Source organism: Anser cygnoides, chromosome 32 (genome assembly GCF_040182565.1).
Source record: "Anser cygnoides isolate HZ-2024a breed goose chromosome 32, Taihu_goose_T2T_genome, whole genome shotgun sequence".
Classification (NCBI taxonomy): Eukaryota; Metazoa; Chordata; class Aves; order Anseriformes; family Anatidae; genus Anser; species Anser cygnoides.
This window is the reverse complement of record NC_089904.1, coordinates 1,265,527-1,284,939: the sequence shown is the minus strand read 5'-3', so window position 1 is coordinate 1,284,939 and position 19,413 is coordinate 1,265,527. Positions and strand designations below refer to the sequence as shown.

Here is a 19,413-nt window from a genome sequence, read left to right as displayed (position 1 = left end):
CAGTCTGGCCACCTCGGGACCCGGGGGCGGGGCTTGGCGGGGAGGGGCGGGGCTTAGCGGGGAGGGGCGGGGCTTGGCGATGAGGGGCGGGGCCGAAAACAACAGGGGGCGTGGCTTTGAGCATAGAAGGGGGCGTGTCCTACCGGATTGGGGGCGTGTTCTGGGGTTGGGGGCGTGTCCTAACGGGGTTGGGGGCGTGGCTTAGTGTGATGGGGGCGTGTCCTGGCGGTGCTGGGGGCGTGTCCTTCGCTGGCCCCGCCCCCGCGGGCTGATATAGCGGCGCGCGGGGCGGAGCGGCCCGGCCATGACCCTGCGGCGCCTGCGGCGGCTCCGGCCGAAGGAGGAGGATGCGGCCCCGGCCCCGGCCCCGGAGCGCCCCGGCCCCGCCGACGTCTACCGGGCGCTGGCGGCCGCCGGCGGGACCCTGCCCCGCGTGCGCAAGGTAGGGCCGCCCCGGGACGGCGAGGGGTCGTTTGCCGGTGCTCCCCCCCCCCTCCCCGGGTTCGCGCTGGGGAGGACGGGGAGCCGCGATCGGTACCGGGCTGGCGGGGAGCGCGGGGGCCCCGTCCGCTGGGGAGCACCGGGGGTTGTTGGTTGCGTCCCGCGGCCGGCTCGGCGTCGCCGCCCCGGGGGGTCCTGTGCCGGTGTCGCCCCTGTCCTTAAATCCGTGTCCTCCCCGATCCCGTCCTGCACCCGCGTCCTGCCCCAGCGCCTGCCCAACGTCCCCGTCCTGCCCCGGTGTCCCCCCAACCCAAGCGTCGCCTCCTGCCCCAATTCCTGCTCCCAGCCGCAGCACCTTCCCTGCGTCCCCATCCCGCCCCAGTGTCCCCCCCCTCCAAGCCCCACGCCGTGCCCCAGTTCCTCCCCGAGTCCTCCCCCGCTGGCTTTGGGGTACGGGGACGGGTCCCCGCTCCCCGTGCGCGTGCCCGTGCCACCAGGACAGACGCGTCCCCACGGCCCCCGTGCCTTGGGAAAGCCCCTCTCTGGCAGCGCTGGGCCCGTCACCGCCCTAGTGCTCCCCCGGGCCCCACGGCGCTTCCTGAGCGTCGGAGGGAAGCGAGAGCGGAGCCGACATCCGGAGCAGAAGTGGCTCTCGCTGCCGTGCACAGTCACGTGCCGTGGGCCTGGCTCCCGCCTGCTGACCGAGGCCACCGCAGGAGACGTCCCTAACGGGGCCAGGGCGTCCTGCGTCACCTCCCTGTGCTGCGGGTGACGTGGGGGCCCGACGTGATGGGCTGCGTCCTTCCCTACGGGGTCACGTACCCAACGCCGGCTGTTCTGCGCTCAAACTTTTGGGGTTGCATTTGGGACAGCCACCCGCTCCCGGCCGTGGGCTTGGTGACACCCGTTAGGCGCAGGGCAGGGGGACGCGGTGGCACCTGGCCGCCAGCAGGACGGGCCGCGTGTGCAGCCCACGATGTGACCGCCTGCGCCACGCCGGGGAGTTTGGGGGAAAGCTCCGTCACCTCTGCCCCCGTGGCAAGGGTCCTACTGGTCCCCCCGCCTGCCCACGCCTCCGTGCCCTCCACAAAGGGACGATTGTCGGGGCCAAGAGGCGGCTTTGCACGAAAAGCCCGACGCTGTGATCCCAACAGGGCCCCTCTGTGCCGGCCCGCCCCCGCCCCGAGCGTGACTTGGGGTTCGGCACAGCCGACGTCAAAGCGTGGGGCGAGCGCAGAGCAGATGTGAGGGCGGCTTTGAGCACGGATAAAAGCCTCGTTATGCCCATCCGGCCGGGGGGGGGCACAGGGCGCTGGGTGCGCCCGGGCACGGGCGCTGGTTCAGTGCCGGCTTGGCATGGTGCTCATCCCCATGGGGTGCCCCGTTTTGTCTCCGGGGGGTTCCGGGGGAATGCGAAGAGGTCGGTGCCCCCCTGCTGATGGCTCTGCTTCTGCCACAGGATGCGGGGTTCAAGTGGACGTCCCCAAGCGAGTCCCCAGAGGAGCACAGGTAGGGGCCAGGGTGGGGGTGACAAGGGGGGGACATGCGCAAGAGTGGGGCTGGGGTTGGAGCGTCTGTGAGATGCTGCTCCAGACACCCCACGGTGGGGTGGAGACAGAGGGGAGCCCAGGGTGGGTAAAGGATCAGCTGCCAGCGGGGGGCACAGCTCCCCACAGGGACCTGACACCCCCAGACCCCACGAGGTCCCCGCATGACACGGGGGGGGGGGGGTCCCACAGCTCCCACGCTTTCCCCGGGCTTTCATCCACCCAGCGCTGAGAAAAACCCAAACCCCGAGGCAGCGTTCAGTTAGAGAAGTGGCCAAACTCTTGGTGGGCCGGGCCTGGGGGGGGGGGGGGGGGGTGCTCTGCCTTGTCCCTCACCCTTGTGTCCCCCTAGGAGGGTGGTGACGCTGGAGAAGAAGGCGGAGGAGACCTTTGGCTTCGAGATCCAGGTGGGTGCCGTGCCGTGCCGTGCCGTGCCGCGCCGCGCCGCGCTCCCCACCCTTCCAGCCTGCACCTTGCTTTGCATGGAGGGTATTTTTAATTTGCCTCTGAGCCACGGTTTATTTTTAGCGGTGACGGAGCTGCCTGGTTACCGAAGCCTCCCCTGGTGGGGGTGGCGGGGGGGGGGGGGAGGATGGACGGGCCCTTCTTGGGGGCGCAGGCATCCGGCACGAGACCCCCCAAAGCCAGGGCGCTGCCCCCCATCGCCCGGCAGCCCCAGGTGCTGCTTAAACGTTGAAATTTCCCCCCCCCCCCCCAGGCCCTGTGGCTGTTGGGGGGGGGGAACCCCGGTGTTTGTTAAAGGGGGGGGCTGCGCCCCTAACCTCCCCCCCACACCCGTTTCAGACCTACGGGCTGCACCATCAGGACAGGAACAGCGTGGAGATGTTCACCTTCGTGTGCCAAGTGCACAGCGGGAGCCCGGCCGAGGCGGCGGGACTCAAGGCTGGTGAGCACAGCCCCGGGGGGGGGGGAGAAGGGGCGGGGGGGGCCACGGGGGGGGGCTGGCATCCCTGATCCCATCTGCCCCCGCCTCCAGGGGACACGATCACGGGGGTGAATGGGCTGAACGTAGAGGGCATCCGGCACCGGGAGATCGTGGAGATCATCAAGAGCTCTGGGAATGTGCTCAGGTGAGCCAGGGGAGTGCCGGGGGGGGTCCCGAGGTGGCCCCCAGCCCCGTGCTGACCCCCAGCCCCGTGCTGACGGCTGCTGCCCCGCAGGCTAGACACGCTCTACGGGACGTCCATCCGCAGAGCTGAGCTGGAGGCACGGCTGCAATACCTAAAGGTGAGGGGGAGGTCTGGGGGGGGGGTCAGGGGAGGTGGTCTGGGACCCCTACACACAGCTCATGACCCCCCCCCCCTTTTTTCCCCGCAGCAAACGCTCTACGAGAAGTGGGGGGAGTACCGCTCGCTGATGGTGCAGGAGCAGCGCTTGGTGCGGGGTGAGTGGGGGGGGGGGGGGGGGGGGGGGGGGGGCAGCTCCTTGGGGTGCCCTAGATCCCCCCACCCCCCTTTCTGACTTCCCACCACCATTGCCCCCCCAGCAGGAGTGGTGGCCAAGGACCCCAGCATCTACGACACGCTGGAGTCCCTGCGCTGGTGCCTGCAGGGGGGGGGCCCCCCCGGCTCCCCCCGCGCCAGCGCCGCCGGCAGCGACGACTCCTTGTACCAGACCTGCGTCTTCGCCGACTCCCTCGACAAGGACGGGGACGGGGACGCCTCGGGACCCGCGCCCCCTCCGCCCCGATCCCGGCCAGCCCTGACCCGCAGCTCCAGCCTCAAATGCAGCGGGGGCGCGGGGGCCGCGGGGCTGCTGTGGGCACGGGCCGGAGACCCCCGGCCGGGGGTGGGGGTGGGCCCCCCCCACAAGGCTCGGCACAGCAGCTTCCGCCAACGGTTGCTCAAATTCATCCCGGGACTGAACCGTGCGCTGGAGGAGGAGGAGAGCCACCTCTAGCTGGGGGTGCTGTTCCCACACACCCCCCCCCCAAGCCTAATTTATTTATTTATTGCAAGGAGCGCCCCCCCCAGCAAGGCGTGGGGGTCATGGCACCGAGGGACACAAGCGGGGGCTGTTCCCAAGGTCCCAAGGTGGCTTGCGAAGCCACCGCTCATCTCAGGAACTGGTGGCCTCCGTGCTGGGGGGGGGGGGCTGTGTGCCCCCTACCTCCCCCCCCCCCCCCCCCCAAAAAAAAAAAAAGGGGTTTTGTACCGCGTGGCGCACTCGTTGCTCGCCAATACAGAGACTTTTTTTGCACCCGCGTGTGGCTGTGACTCTGGCAGAGGTGGCCTTTGGGGACAGTGTCCCGTAACGAGCCCCGTGGTTGCAGCCCCCCCCCCCCCAGCATAAAAAAGCGCTTTGGCCTTTGTGGTGACCAGTGTCACCCGCTGGCCTGCGCGGGGACACCCCAGTCCCACGCCCCCCTGCCTGCCCGTGGCCCCGGTCCCATGGCCCTGCTGGGCCCCGGCCAGGCCCCTTCCTGCTCCGCTTCCTCCGGCAGCCACGGGAAGCCGCTCCCACCCCTGTCCTTCCGTTCCTGGGGTGCCTGGGGGGGGAACGGGACGGGCACCGGGGTCCCCCACGCCTTATCCCTGCCCCATTGCCCCCCCAAGCCCACAGGTGCTGCACCCCGAGCCCCCCTCAGCCGTTTCAGCAGCACCCGTGGGTGCTCCGGGACCTGCTGCCGGCGTGCCCCTGGCACCCAGCGCCAGCCCACAAGTGCATCAAAAAACTGGGGCGATTTTTTTTGGGGTGCAGCCGGGGGAGTCTTTGCATGAGGGGGGGGGGCCTTGCCTGCCCCGTGTGCACCGAGAGCCCCCCCGATGTGTGCTGCAGGCAAACGGGGAGGGTCCCGCTCCGTGCCTCAGTTTCCCCATCGCCTCGTGCCCCTACCTGGCCAGCCAATTTGGTGCTGGGGGGGGGGGGGGGGGGGCACGACATGTCGCATTGCACCCACAGCTGGGGGGGGGGCACGAGGGTGTCCAGCCGGGGCTCGGCACCCGGGCACTGCCCAGGGGCTTTGGGGGATGAGAGGGACGGGGGGGCTGCATGTGCATGCCTGGTGTGTGTGTGTGTGTGTGTGTGCGCACGCCTGACGCCTGTGCACACACGTGTGTGTGTGTGTGTGTGCGTGCACGCCTGACGCCTGTGCACACGTGTGTGTGTGTGTGTGTGCTGCACACCACGTGCGCACCGCCCGGGGGTGTGCCTGGCCGCCCCCCCCCAACCCAAGTTCCCCACCGCTCTCCTGCCTTGTCCCAGCTCCAGGAGGACTCCGTGCGTGGACATTTATGGTGCGGCTCACGGGGCCGCCCGCGCGCGTGCTGCCAGGGTCAGGGCACCCCGTCCCCGTCACGGGACCTCCCTCCCCCAGCAGCTGCCGCGCCACGCGGGGGCTTTTTTTAGCCCCAACCTGGAGCTCCACGTGCCTGGGCTGGGCAGGAGCTGGTGGGCACGGGCTGGGCACCGTCCCCATGGGCTGCGGGGTCACGCGTGGCACCGAGACATGGTTGGGGGGGGGGGTACAGCCTGGGAACGCCCCGCTGCAGCCTCCTTACGGACAAATGGAGGGAGCCAGCAGCAGCCCGTGGGCAGCCCAAAAATCCCCCACCCCGTGCTCCTGGCCGAAACGTGGCAGCCGGGCTGTGGGTGCAGCAGCGCGGGGTGACGGATGGCACCGGGTGCTGGATGGCACCGGGTGATGGATGGCACGGGGTGACAGATGGCATGGGGTGACGGATGGCACGGGGTGATGACACAGGGAGACAGATTGCATAGGGTGCCCGATGGCACGGGGTGACTGATGGCACTGGGGCGTTGGATGGCACGGGGTGACGGATGGCACGGGGTGATGGCACAGGGACACAGATTGCATGGGGTGCCCGATGGCACGGGGTGCCCAATGGCACGGGGTGACGGATGGCACGGGGTGACAGCACAGGGTGACGGCACAGGGTGACGGCACAGGGACACAGACTGCATGGGGTGGCTGATGGCATGGGGTGACAGATAGCACGGGGTGACAGCACAGGGTGACGGCACAGGGACACAGACTGCATGGGGTGCCCGATGGCACAGGGTGCCCGATGGCACGGGGTGACGGCACAGGGTGATGGCACAGGGACACAGATTGCATGGGGTGCCCGATGTCACGGGGTGCCCGATGGCACGGGGTGGCCGTCACATCCCCACGGCTGCCCTGTTGTCCCCCAGGGCCCCTCGGCCGTGCCTCGCCGTGCCGCCGGGATTACGGGATTACGGGGTGAGCGCGTCCTCCCCCGGAGCAGGGCGGCGGGCGCTGCGAGTACAGCTAATCCCGGTGCGGGGGCTGCCGGCCGAGCGTCCCGGGCCGGCTTCGTGGGCACCGAGGGGCTGCAGCAGCCGTGCTGCTCCGGGCCCCCGACGGCTCCGGTTCCCCGGGGCCTGGCCGTGATCCCCGGCCCGGCACCGGTTTTGCCCCCGCTCCGGCCGCGGGGTGCGGGGCCCCGGTGGGTCCCGCCGAGCGCCGGGGCCGACCCTGCCCGGGGGAATCCCCGCGGGGGCGGCACCGGTGCTGCCGCCGGGATTCCGTGACGTCAGCGGCGGGCATGACGTCACGGGGCCCCAGCTCGGGGCGGGTGGCGCGCGGCGGCGGCGCCGGGAGCCGGGACCGGGACCGGGACGGGGCGAGGTAACGGGAGGCGCGGAGGGGGCGGCGGCAGCGCCCGGCCCCCGGCCCGTTCACCCGTTCCCCTCGAGTCCCCCGGTAGCTCTGCCCCCCCCCCCCCCAACACCCCCTGCCGGTGTCCCCGGGCCCCCCCGGTCCTGGGTTTCGCCCCTCGGCGCTCCTTGGGAGGCCCGGGCGGGGACCCAGAGCCGGCGGTGGGGTCCCGAAGACGCCCCCCGGGGGGGCCCCTTCGTGCTGGGTTGGGGGGGGGCACTACCGGGGGTGCCACTACCGGGGGGCAGCGGTAGTGCCACCGGACAGAAGGCTGGCGTTGAGCGGAGGGGGCATTGAACGGGGGGGGGGGGCACTAACGGGGGGGGCTCGGACTGGGCGTGGGGGGGGAGGGACACTAACGGGGGGGCTCAGACTCGGGGGGGGGGCACTACCGGGCGGCACTGCAGCAGGCCGGCATTGCCGAGGGCGCTACCGGGGGGCTCCTTGCCAGGGCTGGTGGGGGGCAGCAGCCGGGGGGCACCGGGGGTCTCGCCCCGCCCCGAGCCCCCCCCCCGGTCCCGCGGGGGCTGAGCTCATCTCCCCGGCCCGAAGCGGTTCTCCCGGCCGGGCGGTGCTGGGCGGCCGCCAGCAGCCGCCGCTGTTTCCATCGGCCCGGCCAGGGTCTCCCCGCGGGCAGAGCGGCCGGGGGGGGTGGGGGGGGGAGCGGCCGGGAAAGGGGGTCCCCAAGGGGGGGCTCCCGCACAGCCCTCGGGGTGGCCCCCCCCGCGGTTCGGGGCACCGGGGAGGCCGCTAACCCTAACCCTAACCCTAATCCTAACCCGAGCCCGGCCCCGGTGGGAGTGGGACCCGCAGCCCCCTCCGGTTGTAGGGTGCCCCCCCCTCCACACGCCGGTTCGTTCCCCCCCCGGTTGTCCCGGGTCCCCCGCGGCCCCGCTCGGCCCGGGCCGGCTGCCAGCGGCTCGGCACGAAGGCGCCGCCGAGCCCGTCCCGGCTGCGCGGCTCTCGGTCACCTGCGAGCACCGGGGCCCGCGTTAAAAATACGGGAACCATCGGAACCGGCACCGGTGCGTCCAGGAGCGGGGACCGGCGGCGCCGAAAGCACCGCTTCTGGCTTCCAGGGACGGGAGGAGGGAGGTGACCGGACCGGGGGTGCCCCGAGCGCTGGGTGGCACCGGGGTAGAGCTCGCTGTTGCCCCGCCGCCCCCGCCGGTAACCGGGTCCCGCACGGCCGGAGCTGCCCGGGGTCCTCCCGGTGCCCGCGGCCCCGGGAGCTTCTCTGGGTGCCGGGGCTCTGGGGAGGACACCGGGGGTACCGGCACTGGGAGGGCACGGGAACTACCGGCACCGGGAGGGCACGGGATCTACCGGCACCGGGAGGGAACCAGGGGCGCTGGCACCGGGAGGGCACGGGAAAGTCGGCACCGGGATGGCACCGAAGACACCGGCGCCCACCGGCATCGCGGCTACCGACCCCAGGAGGGCACTGGGGCCACCGGCACCGGAGCTACCGACGGCGGGAGGCACCGGGGACGCCGACACCGGGAGGGCACCGGGCGTACCGGCACCGGCAAGACACCGGCACCGGGCTACCGCACCGGGACGCCACGGGGAATACCGGCACCGGGCGCACGGGCGGCGGGCCCGGGAGCCCCGGAGAGGGAAAGGGATGGGGTGGGAGGGGGGGGGGGAGGGGAGGGAAGCGGGGGGCGCCCGGGCTATTTTTAGCCGGGGCCGCGCTGGGGTATTTTTAGCGCGGGCGCCGAGGTTGCGTCAATGGAACCCCGCGTGCGTCACGGCCGCGCCCCCGCCGGAACCGCCCCCCCCGCTCCTTCTACGGTGCCGCCGTGCGTCACGGGCCCGCGCACCGCCCCGCGCGTCACCGAGCGCTTAAGAGAAAGTAGTGGCCGGGGCCCGAGCCCGGCGGAGCCACCGGCAGCGGCGGCGGCGTGAACGGGACTGGAGCGCCGCGCCCCGGCACCCGGGTACGGGTCGGGAGGAACCGGGAGGATGCCCCCGGGGGTGGGGGGTGGGGGGGTGGAGGGACCGGGATGCAGGAGTCCCCGGTGGGGAACGGGGGCGGTGCGCGCTCTGCGAGGTGCGGGGGGTTGGGGTGGCCCGGGGGCAGCGGGGGGGGCGGGGGGGGGCGTCCCGGTGGGACGGGGGGCGAGGGGGGCGCGGGGTCGGGAGGTACGCGCCCGGTAAGGTGCGCGGGGAGCGGGGGCGCCGGGGGCGCCGGAGGATGGAGAGCCCCGGTAGCACCGCGGGTAACGGGGTCAGGGCAGCGCCGAGCAAGGAGCGTGGAGAGGGGGCGGCCCGGTGGTGACGCCGGGGGGTGTCGGGGAAAGGGAGCGGGTGGCGTGCGGGATCCCCGGCACGGGCAGTCCCGGTGTCACCGGGGAGAGCGGCGACGGAGGCTGCCCCGGCAGCACCGGGGAGCGCTGGGAGCCAGCGGCGGAGCGGGCAGACGGAGCGAGGGGTCCCGCCGGCACCGGGGCGGCCGGGCTCCGTGCACGGTGCGCGGGGTTGGGGAGCTCCGGTGGCACCGGGGAGAGCCGGGGCTCAGCTGCCCCGGGGCGCTCCGTGCGGCTCTGCGGGGGGGAGCCGGGCAGCGGCGGGACCGCGGTTCTCGGGGCTGCCCCCGGCCGCACCGGGCAGCACCGCGGGGCCGGGACACGGCTGCTCCCCGCGCCCCCCGCCTCTGCCTGCAGCCGGGGGGGGGGGGGGGGGGGGGCAAAGCCCCAGCCCCGGCGCTGCCTTCCCGGTGGCACGGCGCAGGCAGCACCGTGAGGGGCCTGGCAGCGGCTGCACGGTGGCAGAAGGCAGCAGGTGCCGGGGGGAGGTGGGCAGCGCTCCCCCCTGCGCCGCCAGCTGCTCTCGCCCGCCCGCAGCCCAGGGCCCGGTGCCAGGGGCTGCCACCAGCCTGCGTCGGCAGCGGGCTCCGGGCAGGGCTCTGGGCAGCTTCCCGCGCTCCCCAGCGAGGAACCTGCAATTAATGCCCGGGCAGCGCTCACTGCCTCGAGCTGCGGGGGCTGCTGCAGAAATCTGGGCGCCGACTGCGCCTGGTCCCCGGGGGATTTCGTGCTGGGGACCCCAAACGCCGCGGGCAGGCAAAGGCACGAGCGTTTGAATAGGCAAAAGGAGAGGAAGCGGCAACTGCGCCAAGCGCTGCCCGCTGCCGCTGGACGAAACCCGTGCGGGGTTTGTAGGAACGGGCTGGAGGTTTGCATGGAGCAGCGGGTGGGCAGCAATTTGCAGCCGGGATTTGCGTGGCACCAAGCTGCTGGCAGAGCCGCCGCGGCCCCCGCCGTGCCCCCGGCATCGTGCCCTGCAGGAGGCAGCCGGCATTCACCGGCCCCTCGGAAAAATCTGCACCGTGGGAGCTCTTTGCGCTTCCCTACGTTGGCCTGGCCCCGTTGGCGGAAAGGTGCCACGGGGGGGGGGGGGGGGGGGGGGGGGGGGCACGCATGTCTGCCCGGTAAATCCCAGTGTGGCTTGGTCCCAGGAGGCCGAAGGCTCTATTTTGGGAGCACGGGACAGCCAGCCCGCAGGGGGAGGTGGCGCTCGGCGGGGGACACTTTGTGTCTGTGTGGCACGCCAGCCACGATCCCCTCTGCCCCGACAGATGGGGACAAACCCCACCATGGCACGGGGGCACCGGGAGCAGGCTGGGGCCGGTGCCACCAAGGGGGTAGCAGGGCCGGGCCCACGCAGGGTATTTTTAACCAGTTCCCCGGGTGGGTGTCAGCTTTCTGGACAGCGCAGCGCGAGAGCTGCAGGGACTTGGCTGGGGGTGGCCATCGGGCAAACTGGCACCGCGCTGTGCCGGGGCTCCGGCCCGCGGCCTCGGTGCCAGGCGCGGTGTGACCTTTAAAGGTCTGCGAGATGAATTACATTATCGTCTTGCCATGAGGGTCACCACTGTCTTGGCTTTCAGCTGGACCTGAGACTCCTGTTACGTGTCTCCGCGGCCGCGGGGCTGGATCCGGCCACCTGTGCCTTCCATGCTGGGGGCTCCTTGCCCCCATGCAGCGGCTCCGGCTGCAGCCTGCCCTGGGCCGCGTTCGCTGTTCCACTGAGCTCCAAAACGGCTCCCGGGGGAGCCGAGCGCCCTGGCTTAGCCTCGTCTCAGGGCCAGCTTCAGCCCCCCCCGGCCTAAAGACCGGCTTCCCTCAGCCAGACCGGAGCTTGGGAATCCGCCGGCCGCATTCCTCCCTCCTTCCCTTTCGTCGGCTTTGCTAACCCAGCGTTTTGGGGAATGTCCTTTGCTCCCATTGGCTGCGGCGTGACCTTTCCTGGGGACAACAGCGGCTGCCACAGGGCCCTGGGCCTGCGAGGGGGATGCCTTGGCATGCACCAAGCCCAGCGCCGTGGCTCTCACCCCTCTCCATCCCTTGGCACAGGGTCCCCGGGGCAGCAGGGTGGGTGCGGGCAGCAGGGTGGGTGCAGCAGCAGGGTGGGTGCAGCAGCAGGGTCCCCGCAGCAGCAGGGTCCCCGCTGACGCCCCGCTCTCCCCGCAGAGATGCCCTGCATCCAGGCGCAGTATGGCACGGCCGGCGCTGGCCCCTGTGAGCGCTGCCCCACCGAGCTGCTGAGCCCCGACGGCGGCCGCTTCCCCATGGAGGTGGCCGGTGCCGACCTGGCGGCCGCTCCCGCCCTGCCCAGCTTCAGCACCTTCATGGAGAGCTACGCCGGGGAGTTCGACGCCTTCCTCTACCAGCTGCCGGCCAGCAGCCAGCCCGCCGCCTTCAAGCTGGAGGACTTCCAGGTGTACGGCTGCTACCCCGGCGCCTTCGGGCAGCCCGAGGAGACCCTCTCCTCCAGCGGTTCGGACTGTTACGGCAGCCCCTGTTCCGTCCCCTCGCCGGCCACGCCGGGCTTCCAGGCGCCCCAGATGCCAGGCTGGGAGGGCTCCTTCGGGGCGTACTCGCCGCCGCCGAGCTACGAGGGCGGGCGGCCTTGGGCCGAGCCAGCAAAGGGCGGCGCGGCGCAGCCCCCCTTCTTCGCCTTCGGGCCCCCGGCCCCCAGCCCCGGTGGCTCCCCCGGGCCCCTGAAGGACCCGCGCCTGCTGGACACGGACGCCTTCGCACTGCCCCAGGGCTCCCCCGGGGCTTTCTCCGGGCTGCCTCTGGCCCCCGCCTCGCCACTGCTGGAGGGGCCCACGCTGGCCCCCGCCAAGACACGCAGCCCCGGGGCGGGCGAGGGACGCTGCGCCGTCTGCGGGGACAACGCCTCCTGCCAGCACTACGGCGTGCGCACCTGCGAGGGCTGCAAGGGTTTCTTCAAGGTAAGAAACGCCGCGAGGGATATCCCTACCGCGCCTTGCAGCAGCGGGAGAACGCTGCGTTGCATCCCCGGGCGCGGGTCGCCCTGAGAGGGACGGGGCAGGGAGAGCGGCCCTAGCCCTGGTGTCCCCAACCCCAATGTCCTGGTGACACAGCGGGCCCCCCCCCCCCGCAGCTTTGGAGCCGGATGCGGGGCCGGAGCGGGCAGCAGAGGACAGAAGGGCTTTTGTTCGGTGGCTCCGCGCCCCGGGCTGAGCTCGCTCGCTCCTTCCCCGCCCGCAGCGCACGGTGCAGAAGAACGCCAAGTACATCTGCCTGGCCAACAAGGACTGCCCCGTGGACAAGAGGCGGAGGAACCGCTGCCAGTTCTGCCGCTTCCAGAAGTGCCTGGCCGTGGGCATGGTCAAAGAAGGTACCGGGGGGGTTAGGCGGGCACAGCTGGGGGGACCCCCCCAGTCCCCAGCTGAGGACGCCGGCGCTCATTGCACATCCTGCTGCCCGCAGTGGTCCGGACCGACAGCCTGAAGGGTCGCCGCGGCCGCCTGCCCTCCAAGCCCAAGCAGCCTCCGGACGCGTCCCCCGTCAGCCTCATCACCTCCCTGGTGCGGGCACACATCGACTCCGTCCCCAGCGCCACCAAGCTCGACTACTCCAAGGTAGGGCCGGGCCGGTGCCACCCCGTGCCACCGCGAGCTCTCCCCGGGGCCTGATCCTGACCACCCCGCGTCCCCATCCCGTCGTCCCGGCAGTTCCAGGAGGCGGCGCCGTGCCAGTTCGAGAAGGAGGACTCGGTGGACGTGCAGCAGTTCTACGACCTCCTCACTGGCTCCATGGACGTCATCCGCAAGTGGGCTGAGAAGATCCAGGGCTTCGCCGAGCTGCCCAAGGAGGACCAGGACCTGCTGCTGGAGTCGGCCTTCCTGGAGCTCTTCATCCTGCGGCTGGCGTACCGGTGAGCCGCGGCACGGTGCGGGGCGGCGGGGACGCTCGGGGCCGTGCCGGGGTTTGGGGGGGGTGACGCTGAGGCTGTGCCCGCAGCTCCAGGCCGGAGGAAGGCAAGCTCATCTTCTGCAACGGCGTGGTGCTGCACCGGCTGCAGTGCGTGCGGGGCTTCGGCGAGTGGATCGACGCCATCCTCGAGTTCTCCCAGAGCCTGCACCGCATGAGCGTGGACGTGCCCTCCTTCTCCTGCCTCGCCGCCCTCGTCATCATCACAGGTGAGGCGGGACGGGGGTCGTGCCCTCCCCCCCCCGCCACGGGCGTCCCCCCCGCGGCCCTCACGCCTCGTCCCTGCCTGCGCAGATCGCCACGGGCTGAAGGAGCCGAAACGGGTGGAGGAGCTGCAGAACCGCATCGTGGGCTGCCTCAAGGACCACGTGGCGGCAGGCGAGCCAGGCCGCCCCGGCTGCCTCTCCAAGCTGCTGGGCAAGCTGCCCGAACTGCGCACCCTCTGCACCCAGGGGCTGCAGCGCATCTTCTACCTGAAGCTGGAGGACCTGGTGCCGCCGCCGCCCATCGTCGACAAGATCTTCATGGACACGCTGCCCTTCTGAGCGCCCCCAGGGGCTGCCACCAGCCCCTGGCTCACGCTCTGCCCCCCCCCCCCCCCCCCCAACAGCCCACCCCGGCCCCGGGGATTGCCCGGGTCCCCCTGGGGATGGCCGGGTCCCCTTGGGGACGCCCGGGTCCCCCCCCATGTGCCTTCACGGCGCCGGCAGCGTAAGGCCAGCCGGTGCGGTGCTCCCTCCTCCCTGTACAAACGCCCGCGTTGTAAATACCGAGAGGCCGGATCCTGTACATAGCAGGGGGTGCAGGGAGGGGGCTTCAGGCCGGCGCCCACCGGACCCCCCCAGCCTCCGCCTGCTCCCCTTATTTTATTTTTTTTTCTTCGTTTCTTTTGGCCTTTTTCTGTATATAAACTTGTACGTACAAACCGACGGCACCCACACCCCACATTTATATTTGCGCACGGCCCCCCCCCCCACCCCAGGGCTCTTTCACCCTCTCTCCCCCACCCCCCAAATAATATATTCTATATTTAATATATTGAAATTCGGACGAGCGCTGCCCGCTGCCGCTCTGTGAGCCCGGACGGGGTGCAGGCAGCGGCGGCTCCGGTGTCGGCGGCGGGGACAGCCGGGGCTCCGCGGCCACACGTTGCCCACGCCGCGGCCCCGCTGCCCTTGAACCGTCACTCACCCCCGTGGCGGCGGCTGCCGCGGCCCCGCACCTGTCGCCCGCCTGATTTATCCTCCCCAAAATAACCCGGGAAGCGTGACCGCCAGCCCCCAGCCTGCCGGGGTGCAGGGACGGGGCTCCGGGGACGCTGCCAGGAGGGGACGTTCAGGGGGCAGGACGCCGGGGGGGTGGGGGGGTGGGGGGGTCTCGCTCCCAGCCAGGGTCTTGCAGCCGCACTTGGGGGTTATGGAGGGAGGAGGGTGCATGGGGTCAGGGATGTGGGGGTGTTCTGGTGCATGGGGACAGTGGGGACAGGATGGGGGTGGGTGCCCCATTGCAGGGGGACAGGGATGGGGTGGGAGTCCTAATGCATGGGGACAGGATGGGGTGGGTGTCCCAATGCATGGGGACAGGGATGGGGTGGGTGTCCCATTGCAGGGGGACAGGAATAGGGTGGGTGTCCTGGTGCATGGGGACAGTGGGGACAGGATGGGGGTGGGTGCCCCATTGCAGGGGGACAGGGATGGGGTGGGGGTCCTGGCGCATGGGGACAGTGGGAAAAGGGTTGGGGTGGGTGTCCCAGTACAGGGGGACAGTGGGGACAGGGTGGGATGAGTGTCCCATTGCAGGGAGACAGGAATGGGGGGGGAGTCCTGGTGCAAGGGGACAGCGGGGGGGGGACACCAGGTTGGCACCGTCCCCTTCCTCCTGCTGGGGACAGCCCGCCCCCGCAGCAATGTTCCTGGGGACACCAAGGGCCAGCGCAGAACAAGGGGCGCATTGAGGCGGCGGGGCCCGGGGGGGCCGCGGCGGCGCACAACAAGGCGCCCTCTGTCCCCCCACGCCCACAGCACCCACCCCGCACACAATGGGCAGCGCTGAGCCCAGTGGTGGGGCCGCGGGCGGGGGGCGGGGGGTGGCTGGGGGGAGATAGGAAAGCTGCAGGCAACGGGAACGGGGGTCCGGGGTGGGCACGGCATGGGCTGCCGGCACGGCGTGGCACGGCACGGCACGGCACGGCTCTGGCTGTGGGGCTCGAGCTGCTCTGCTTTTCCTCGGGACAGAATTGCCATGCCGTGGGGCAGGAACGACCAGGCCATGGGGCAGGGGTGGCCGTGCCGTGCCGTGCCATGCCATGGAGCTGGCAGCGAGGCCGCTGCCCACCTCGTTGCCTTCCCCGTCTCCTTGGCAGGGGCTGCTGCGGGAGGGCCGGGGCCGACGGTGCCAGCAGGGCTGGGTAAAAATAGCCCCGGGGCTGGCTCGGGCTGCACGGCTCACCCGGGCTGCCCGGCGCAGACACGTGTGTCCTGGCGTGTGCCCAGCCCCGCGTGGCAAAGACACGCGTGTCGGGACGTGTGCCACGGCCACGTCCCTCCCTGCTGTGTCCCCTGGAGGTGTGGGCATCCTGCTGGTGGGACGGGATGGGGACACAGCGCGGTGCCATGCCAGCACCCCAAACCCCCAGGTACCTGTCTGCCGTGTCCCTGTACCCCATGTCCCTGTGTCCCCCTGTCCTTCAGATCCATCTGTCCCCGTGTCCCCGTGTCCCCCTGTCCTTCGGGTCCATCCATCCCCATGTCCCCCTGTCTCTTGTATCCATCCATCCCCATGTCCCCCTGTCATTCGGGTCCCTCCATCCCCATGTCCCCCTGTCCTTCATATCCATCTGTCCCCATGTCCCCCTGTCCCTTGTATCCATCCGTCCCCGTGTCTCCACATCCCCCATCCCCTGTGTTCAGCTGTCCCCATGTCCCTGTGTCCCCGTGTCCCCCCGTATCCCCCGTCCCCATTCACGTCCCCACGCCCTCTGTCTCCTCGCACCCCTGTTCTCGTGTCCCCGCGCCCAGGGGCGCGACACTGCGGGGTCACCGGGGGTCACCGGGGGGTCACCGGGGGTCACCGGCCCGGTGCGCTCCCTCCGCGGGGCCGCCTCCCCCACCAGGGGGCGCTGTGGGCTGGGCAGCGCCCCGAGGAAGCAGTGAGCCGCTCTGCGCCGCGGGAGGCCAACTCTATGGTGTCCTGCCTGGGAACGAACCAAACGGGCGGCGGCGGGGGGGGGGGTGGTAATCCCCGCCCGGTACCGGGGGCTGTGCTCGTGCAGCGCCCCGCGGCCGGGGATGGCTGCGGAGGAGGCAGAAATAAGCGAAAAAAAGCGCCAGGGTCGGTAAATGCGGCTTGGACGGGGGAAAGCGCCGCTGCCTCTGGAGGTGACGTCCCGGCTCTCCCCCAAAAGCGGATGGGCTGGCCCGATCCCAACCGCCCCCCCCGCCGCCCCGTCAGGTGCTCGGGGCCGGGCGGTGAGCGGGGACCGGGCCGGGGCCGGGGCCGGGCGGTGAGCGGGGACCGGGCCGGGGCCGGGGGCCGGAGCCGGAGCAGGGGCCGGGGCCGGGCGGTGAGCGCGGGTCGGGAACCGGGGGCCGCAGCCGGGGACCAGGGTCGGGGCTGGGACCGGGACTGGGGTCGGGAACCGGCGGTCGGGGCCGGGGTCGGGACGGGGGACCGGGGACCGGGGACCGGGGTTGGGGCCGGGGACTGGGGACCGGGGACCGGGGTTGGGGCCGGGGACCGGGGACCGGGGACCGGGGACCGGGGTTGGGGCCGGGGACTGGGGACCGGGGACCGGGGTTGGGGCCGGGGACTGGGGACCGGGGACCGGGGACCGGGGACCGGGGACCGGGGTTGGGGCCGGGGACTGGGGACCGGGGACCGGGGGTCGGGAACCGGGGCCGGGATCGGGGTCCGGGAACCGGGGACAGGGAACCGGGGCCAGGGACCAGGAACCGGGACTGGGATCGGGATCGGGGACAGGGAACCGGGGCCGGAAACCGTAGTTGGGGCCGGGGCTCGGGACCGGGGACCAGGGCAGGGGACCGGGAACCGGAGTCGGGGTCGGGAACTGGGGACAGGGATCGGGGCCGGGGACCGGGAACCGGGGTCGGGAACCGAGGTCAGGGCCGGGAACCGGGTGCCGGGGGCCTGAGTCGGGGCTGGGGACCGGGAACCGGGGTCGGGGCCGGGGACCAGAGGCGGGGCCAGGAACCGGGACTGGGGACCGGGGCCCTTTGGGGGTGCGGGGGGGGCTACGGGAGGGGATCCGGTAGCCGGGACCCGGTGCCCCCCCACCCCATAACGGCCCCGTCCCGGCAGCAGCGGCCGCCCCCCGCCATGAACTGCCGCGCCGAGGTGCTGGAGGTGTCGGTGGAGGGCCGGCAGGTGGAGGAGGCGGCGCTGGCCGTGCTGCACACCGTGCTGCTGCACCGCAGCACCGGCAAGTTCCACTACAAGAAGGAGGGCACCTACTCCATCGGCACCGTCGGCACCCAGGACGTCGACTGCGACTTCATCGACTTCGCCTACGTCCGCGTCTCCTCCGAGGAGCTCGACCGGGCCCTCCGCAAGGCGGTCGGGGAGTTCAAGGCAAGGAGCCCCCCCCCGCCGCGGGGACGAGGCAGCGGGGCTGAAGGCAGCACGTTAAAAACCTCCGGGCACCTCCGGGCCGTTGGCTCGGCTGCGAAGGGAAGGTCGAGGCCGGCTCCCTCCTGAGCAGCTCCGCTCAGCCCCGGCTGCAGCTGGGGGTGAGCACTCGGAGCCTCCTGGCTCCCTGGGGGTGCGGTGGTTTCACCGTGCTGGGCAGCCGGACACCGCTGCCGCCGCCGCTCTCTCGCTCCCCCTCCTTAGAAGAGGAGGGGGAGAAGTAAAGGAAAAAACGACTTGTGGGTTGAGATAAGGATGACTTGATTGAAGGGGAAAAAATAATAATTGTCAGGGAAAGATTGTTATTAATGAAACAATTTGACTAAAGGGAAAAAAGAGGGAGGGGGAAAGGGAAAAAAACAAAACCAAAATAAAGGCTGTGTGGAAGTGCAGAGGAAAGAAATTACTCTCTGCTTCCCGCAAATGAGCGATGCTTGACCGCGTCTTTGCAGCAGGGCCTCAACGCACACAGCCGGCATTCGGGAGGAGGACAGAGGTTTTCCCAACGAGAGCCCACCCCTCCCCTCGTCTTCCTTTTCCCACCTTTTATTGCTGAGCGTGACCTCAGACGGCGTGGAATATCCCCCCTTGGTTGGTTCAGGGCAGCTGCCCTGGGGATGTCCCTTCCTCCCTTTTTTGCCCACCCCCTAGGGGGGGTGAGGGAGAGACCCGACGCTGCGCCAGCCCTGTTCAGCGGCAGGCACAACCCCGGGGTGACACCGCTGCTCTTCTAGCTCCAAGTGCAGAGCACGGCCCTGCGTGGGCCGGTACAGGGAAAGTTAACAGCCCAGCCGGCCCCGGGACTGGGGGGGCAGCCGGGTTTTGTGTCCCCCCCCCCCCCCACTAAGGAGGGTGCATTGTCTTGGCAGGATGCGCTGCGCAGCTCGGGCAGTGATGGGATGGGGCAGATCTCGCTGGAGTTCTACCAGAAGAAGAAGTCGCGCTGGCCCTTCTCAGACGAGTGCATCCCCTGGGAGCTGTGGACCATCAAGGTGAACGTGGTGAACCTGGCCAACGAGCAGGAGCGGCAGATCTGCCGCGAGAAGGTGGGCGAGAAGCTCTGCGAGAAGATCATCAACATCGTGGAGGTGATGAACCGCCACGAGTACCTGCCCAAGATGCCCACCCAGTCCGAGGTGGACAACGTCTTTGACACCAGCCTGAAGGACGTGCAGCCCTACCTGTACAAGATCTCCTACCAGATCACGGACTCCCTGGGCACCTCGGTCACCACCACCATGCGGCGGCTCATCAAAGACACGCTGGCTCTGTAGGGCACGGGCCCTGGTCCCCCTTTGGGAGCGGCTCTCGGGGAAGGCGTTTCCCTCCTCTCCACCTCTTGAAAAGCTTCCGCGAGGAGCTGGGCTCGGCCCTGCCTTTAATTGTGGGTTGCTGCTGGTTTGGGGCAAGTGTCCTGTGGGGTGCTGGCCACGAAAGCTCGCTCGTCCCGGAGAACCAGCTGGGTGGCTGCGAGGCAGAAGGGTGGCTGCTGCTCGTCACGGCACTGCCTTGGCGCTGGGGATCCTGCTCTACATCTTGCCTTCCCCCGGGGTGAAAATAAAGTATTTTCCCTTCCTGGGGAGTCCCGTCGTGTCCTGGCTGCTGGTGGGCCAACATCCCCAGGGTGGGGAGGAAACAGGCACCGAGGCTGAGCTGGGAGACCCCCGGTGTGTCCCCTTGATGGGGGGGTGGGTCTTAAGATGGGTGCTGAGCCCCCTGGTCTGGGCTGAGCCCGTGGCCACGCTCCTTACTGCCTGCACTCGAGATCCTCTGCAGGTCTCCCAGGGACCCCCCAGTGCCCTCCAGCTCCCCTGGAAAGCCTCCCAGTGTGCCCCCCCAGTTTCCTCTAGGCTGCCCCCCAGTATGA

At 71.0% G+C, this 19,413-nt stretch overlaps 3 protein-coding genes across 7 annotated transcripts; all 3 read left to right on the top strand.

The window, feature by feature from the left end:
• Positions 1-282: 282 nt before the first annotated feature.
• Positions 283-4,129, top strand: TAMALIN (trafficking regulator and scaffold protein tamalin). 2 transcript variants are annotated; one of them, XM_066985469.1, is made up of 8 exons: positions 283-442; positions 1,901-1,950; positions 2,341-2,395; positions 2,793-2,895; positions 2,986-3,079; positions 3,170-3,236; positions 3,327-3,393; positions 3,499-4,129. In XM_066985469.1, exons 1-8 carry the CDS (start codon positions 305-307, stop codon positions 3,906-3,908), a joined length of 984 nt encoding a protein of 327 aa, XP_066841570.1. In that variant the 5' UTR covers positions 283-304; the 3' UTR covers positions 3,909-4,129. The 2 variants fall into 2 exon arrangements, with proteins under 2 accessions (XP_066841570.1, XP_066841569.1); XM_066985468.1 differs by having other exon boundaries at positions 3,496-4,129.
• Positions 4,130-8,454: 4,325 nt separating this feature from the next.
• On the top strand, positions 8,455-13,831 carry NR4A1 (nuclear receptor subfamily 4 group A member 1). Its single transcript, XM_066985677.1, has 7 exons — positions 8,455-8,594; positions 11,130-11,896; positions 12,177-12,306; positions 12,399-12,550; positions 12,644-12,846; positions 12,933-13,111; positions 13,197-13,831. Exons 2-7 carry the CDS (start codon positions 11,132-11,134, stop codon positions 13,445-13,447), a joined length of 1,680 nt encoding a protein of 559 aa, XP_066841778.1. The 5' UTR covers positions 8,455-8,594; positions 11,130-11,131; the 3' UTR covers positions 13,448-13,831.
• A 2,454-nt stretch (positions 13,832-16,285) lies between these two features.
• On the top strand, positions 16,286-19,121 carry ATG101 (autophagy related 101). 4 transcript variants are annotated; one of them, XM_066985684.1, is made up of 3 exons: positions 16,286-16,404; positions 17,220-17,489; positions 18,416-19,121. In XM_066985684.1, exons 1-3 carry the CDS (start codon positions 16,309-16,311, stop codon positions 18,818-18,820), a joined length of 771 nt encoding a protein of 256 aa, XP_066841785.1. In that variant the 5' UTR covers positions 16,286-16,308; the 3' UTR covers positions 18,821-19,121. The 4 variants fall into 4 exon arrangements, with proteins under 4 accessions (XP_066841785.1, XP_066841786.1, XP_066841783.1 ...); XM_066985685.1 differs by having other exon boundaries at positions 16,318-16,404; positions 17,223-17,489; XM_066985682.1 differs by lacking the exon at positions 16,286-16,404 and adding an exon at positions 16,433-16,464 and having other exon boundaries at positions 17,223-17,489.
• The last annotated feature ends 292 nt before the right edge of the window (positions 19,122-19,413 follow it).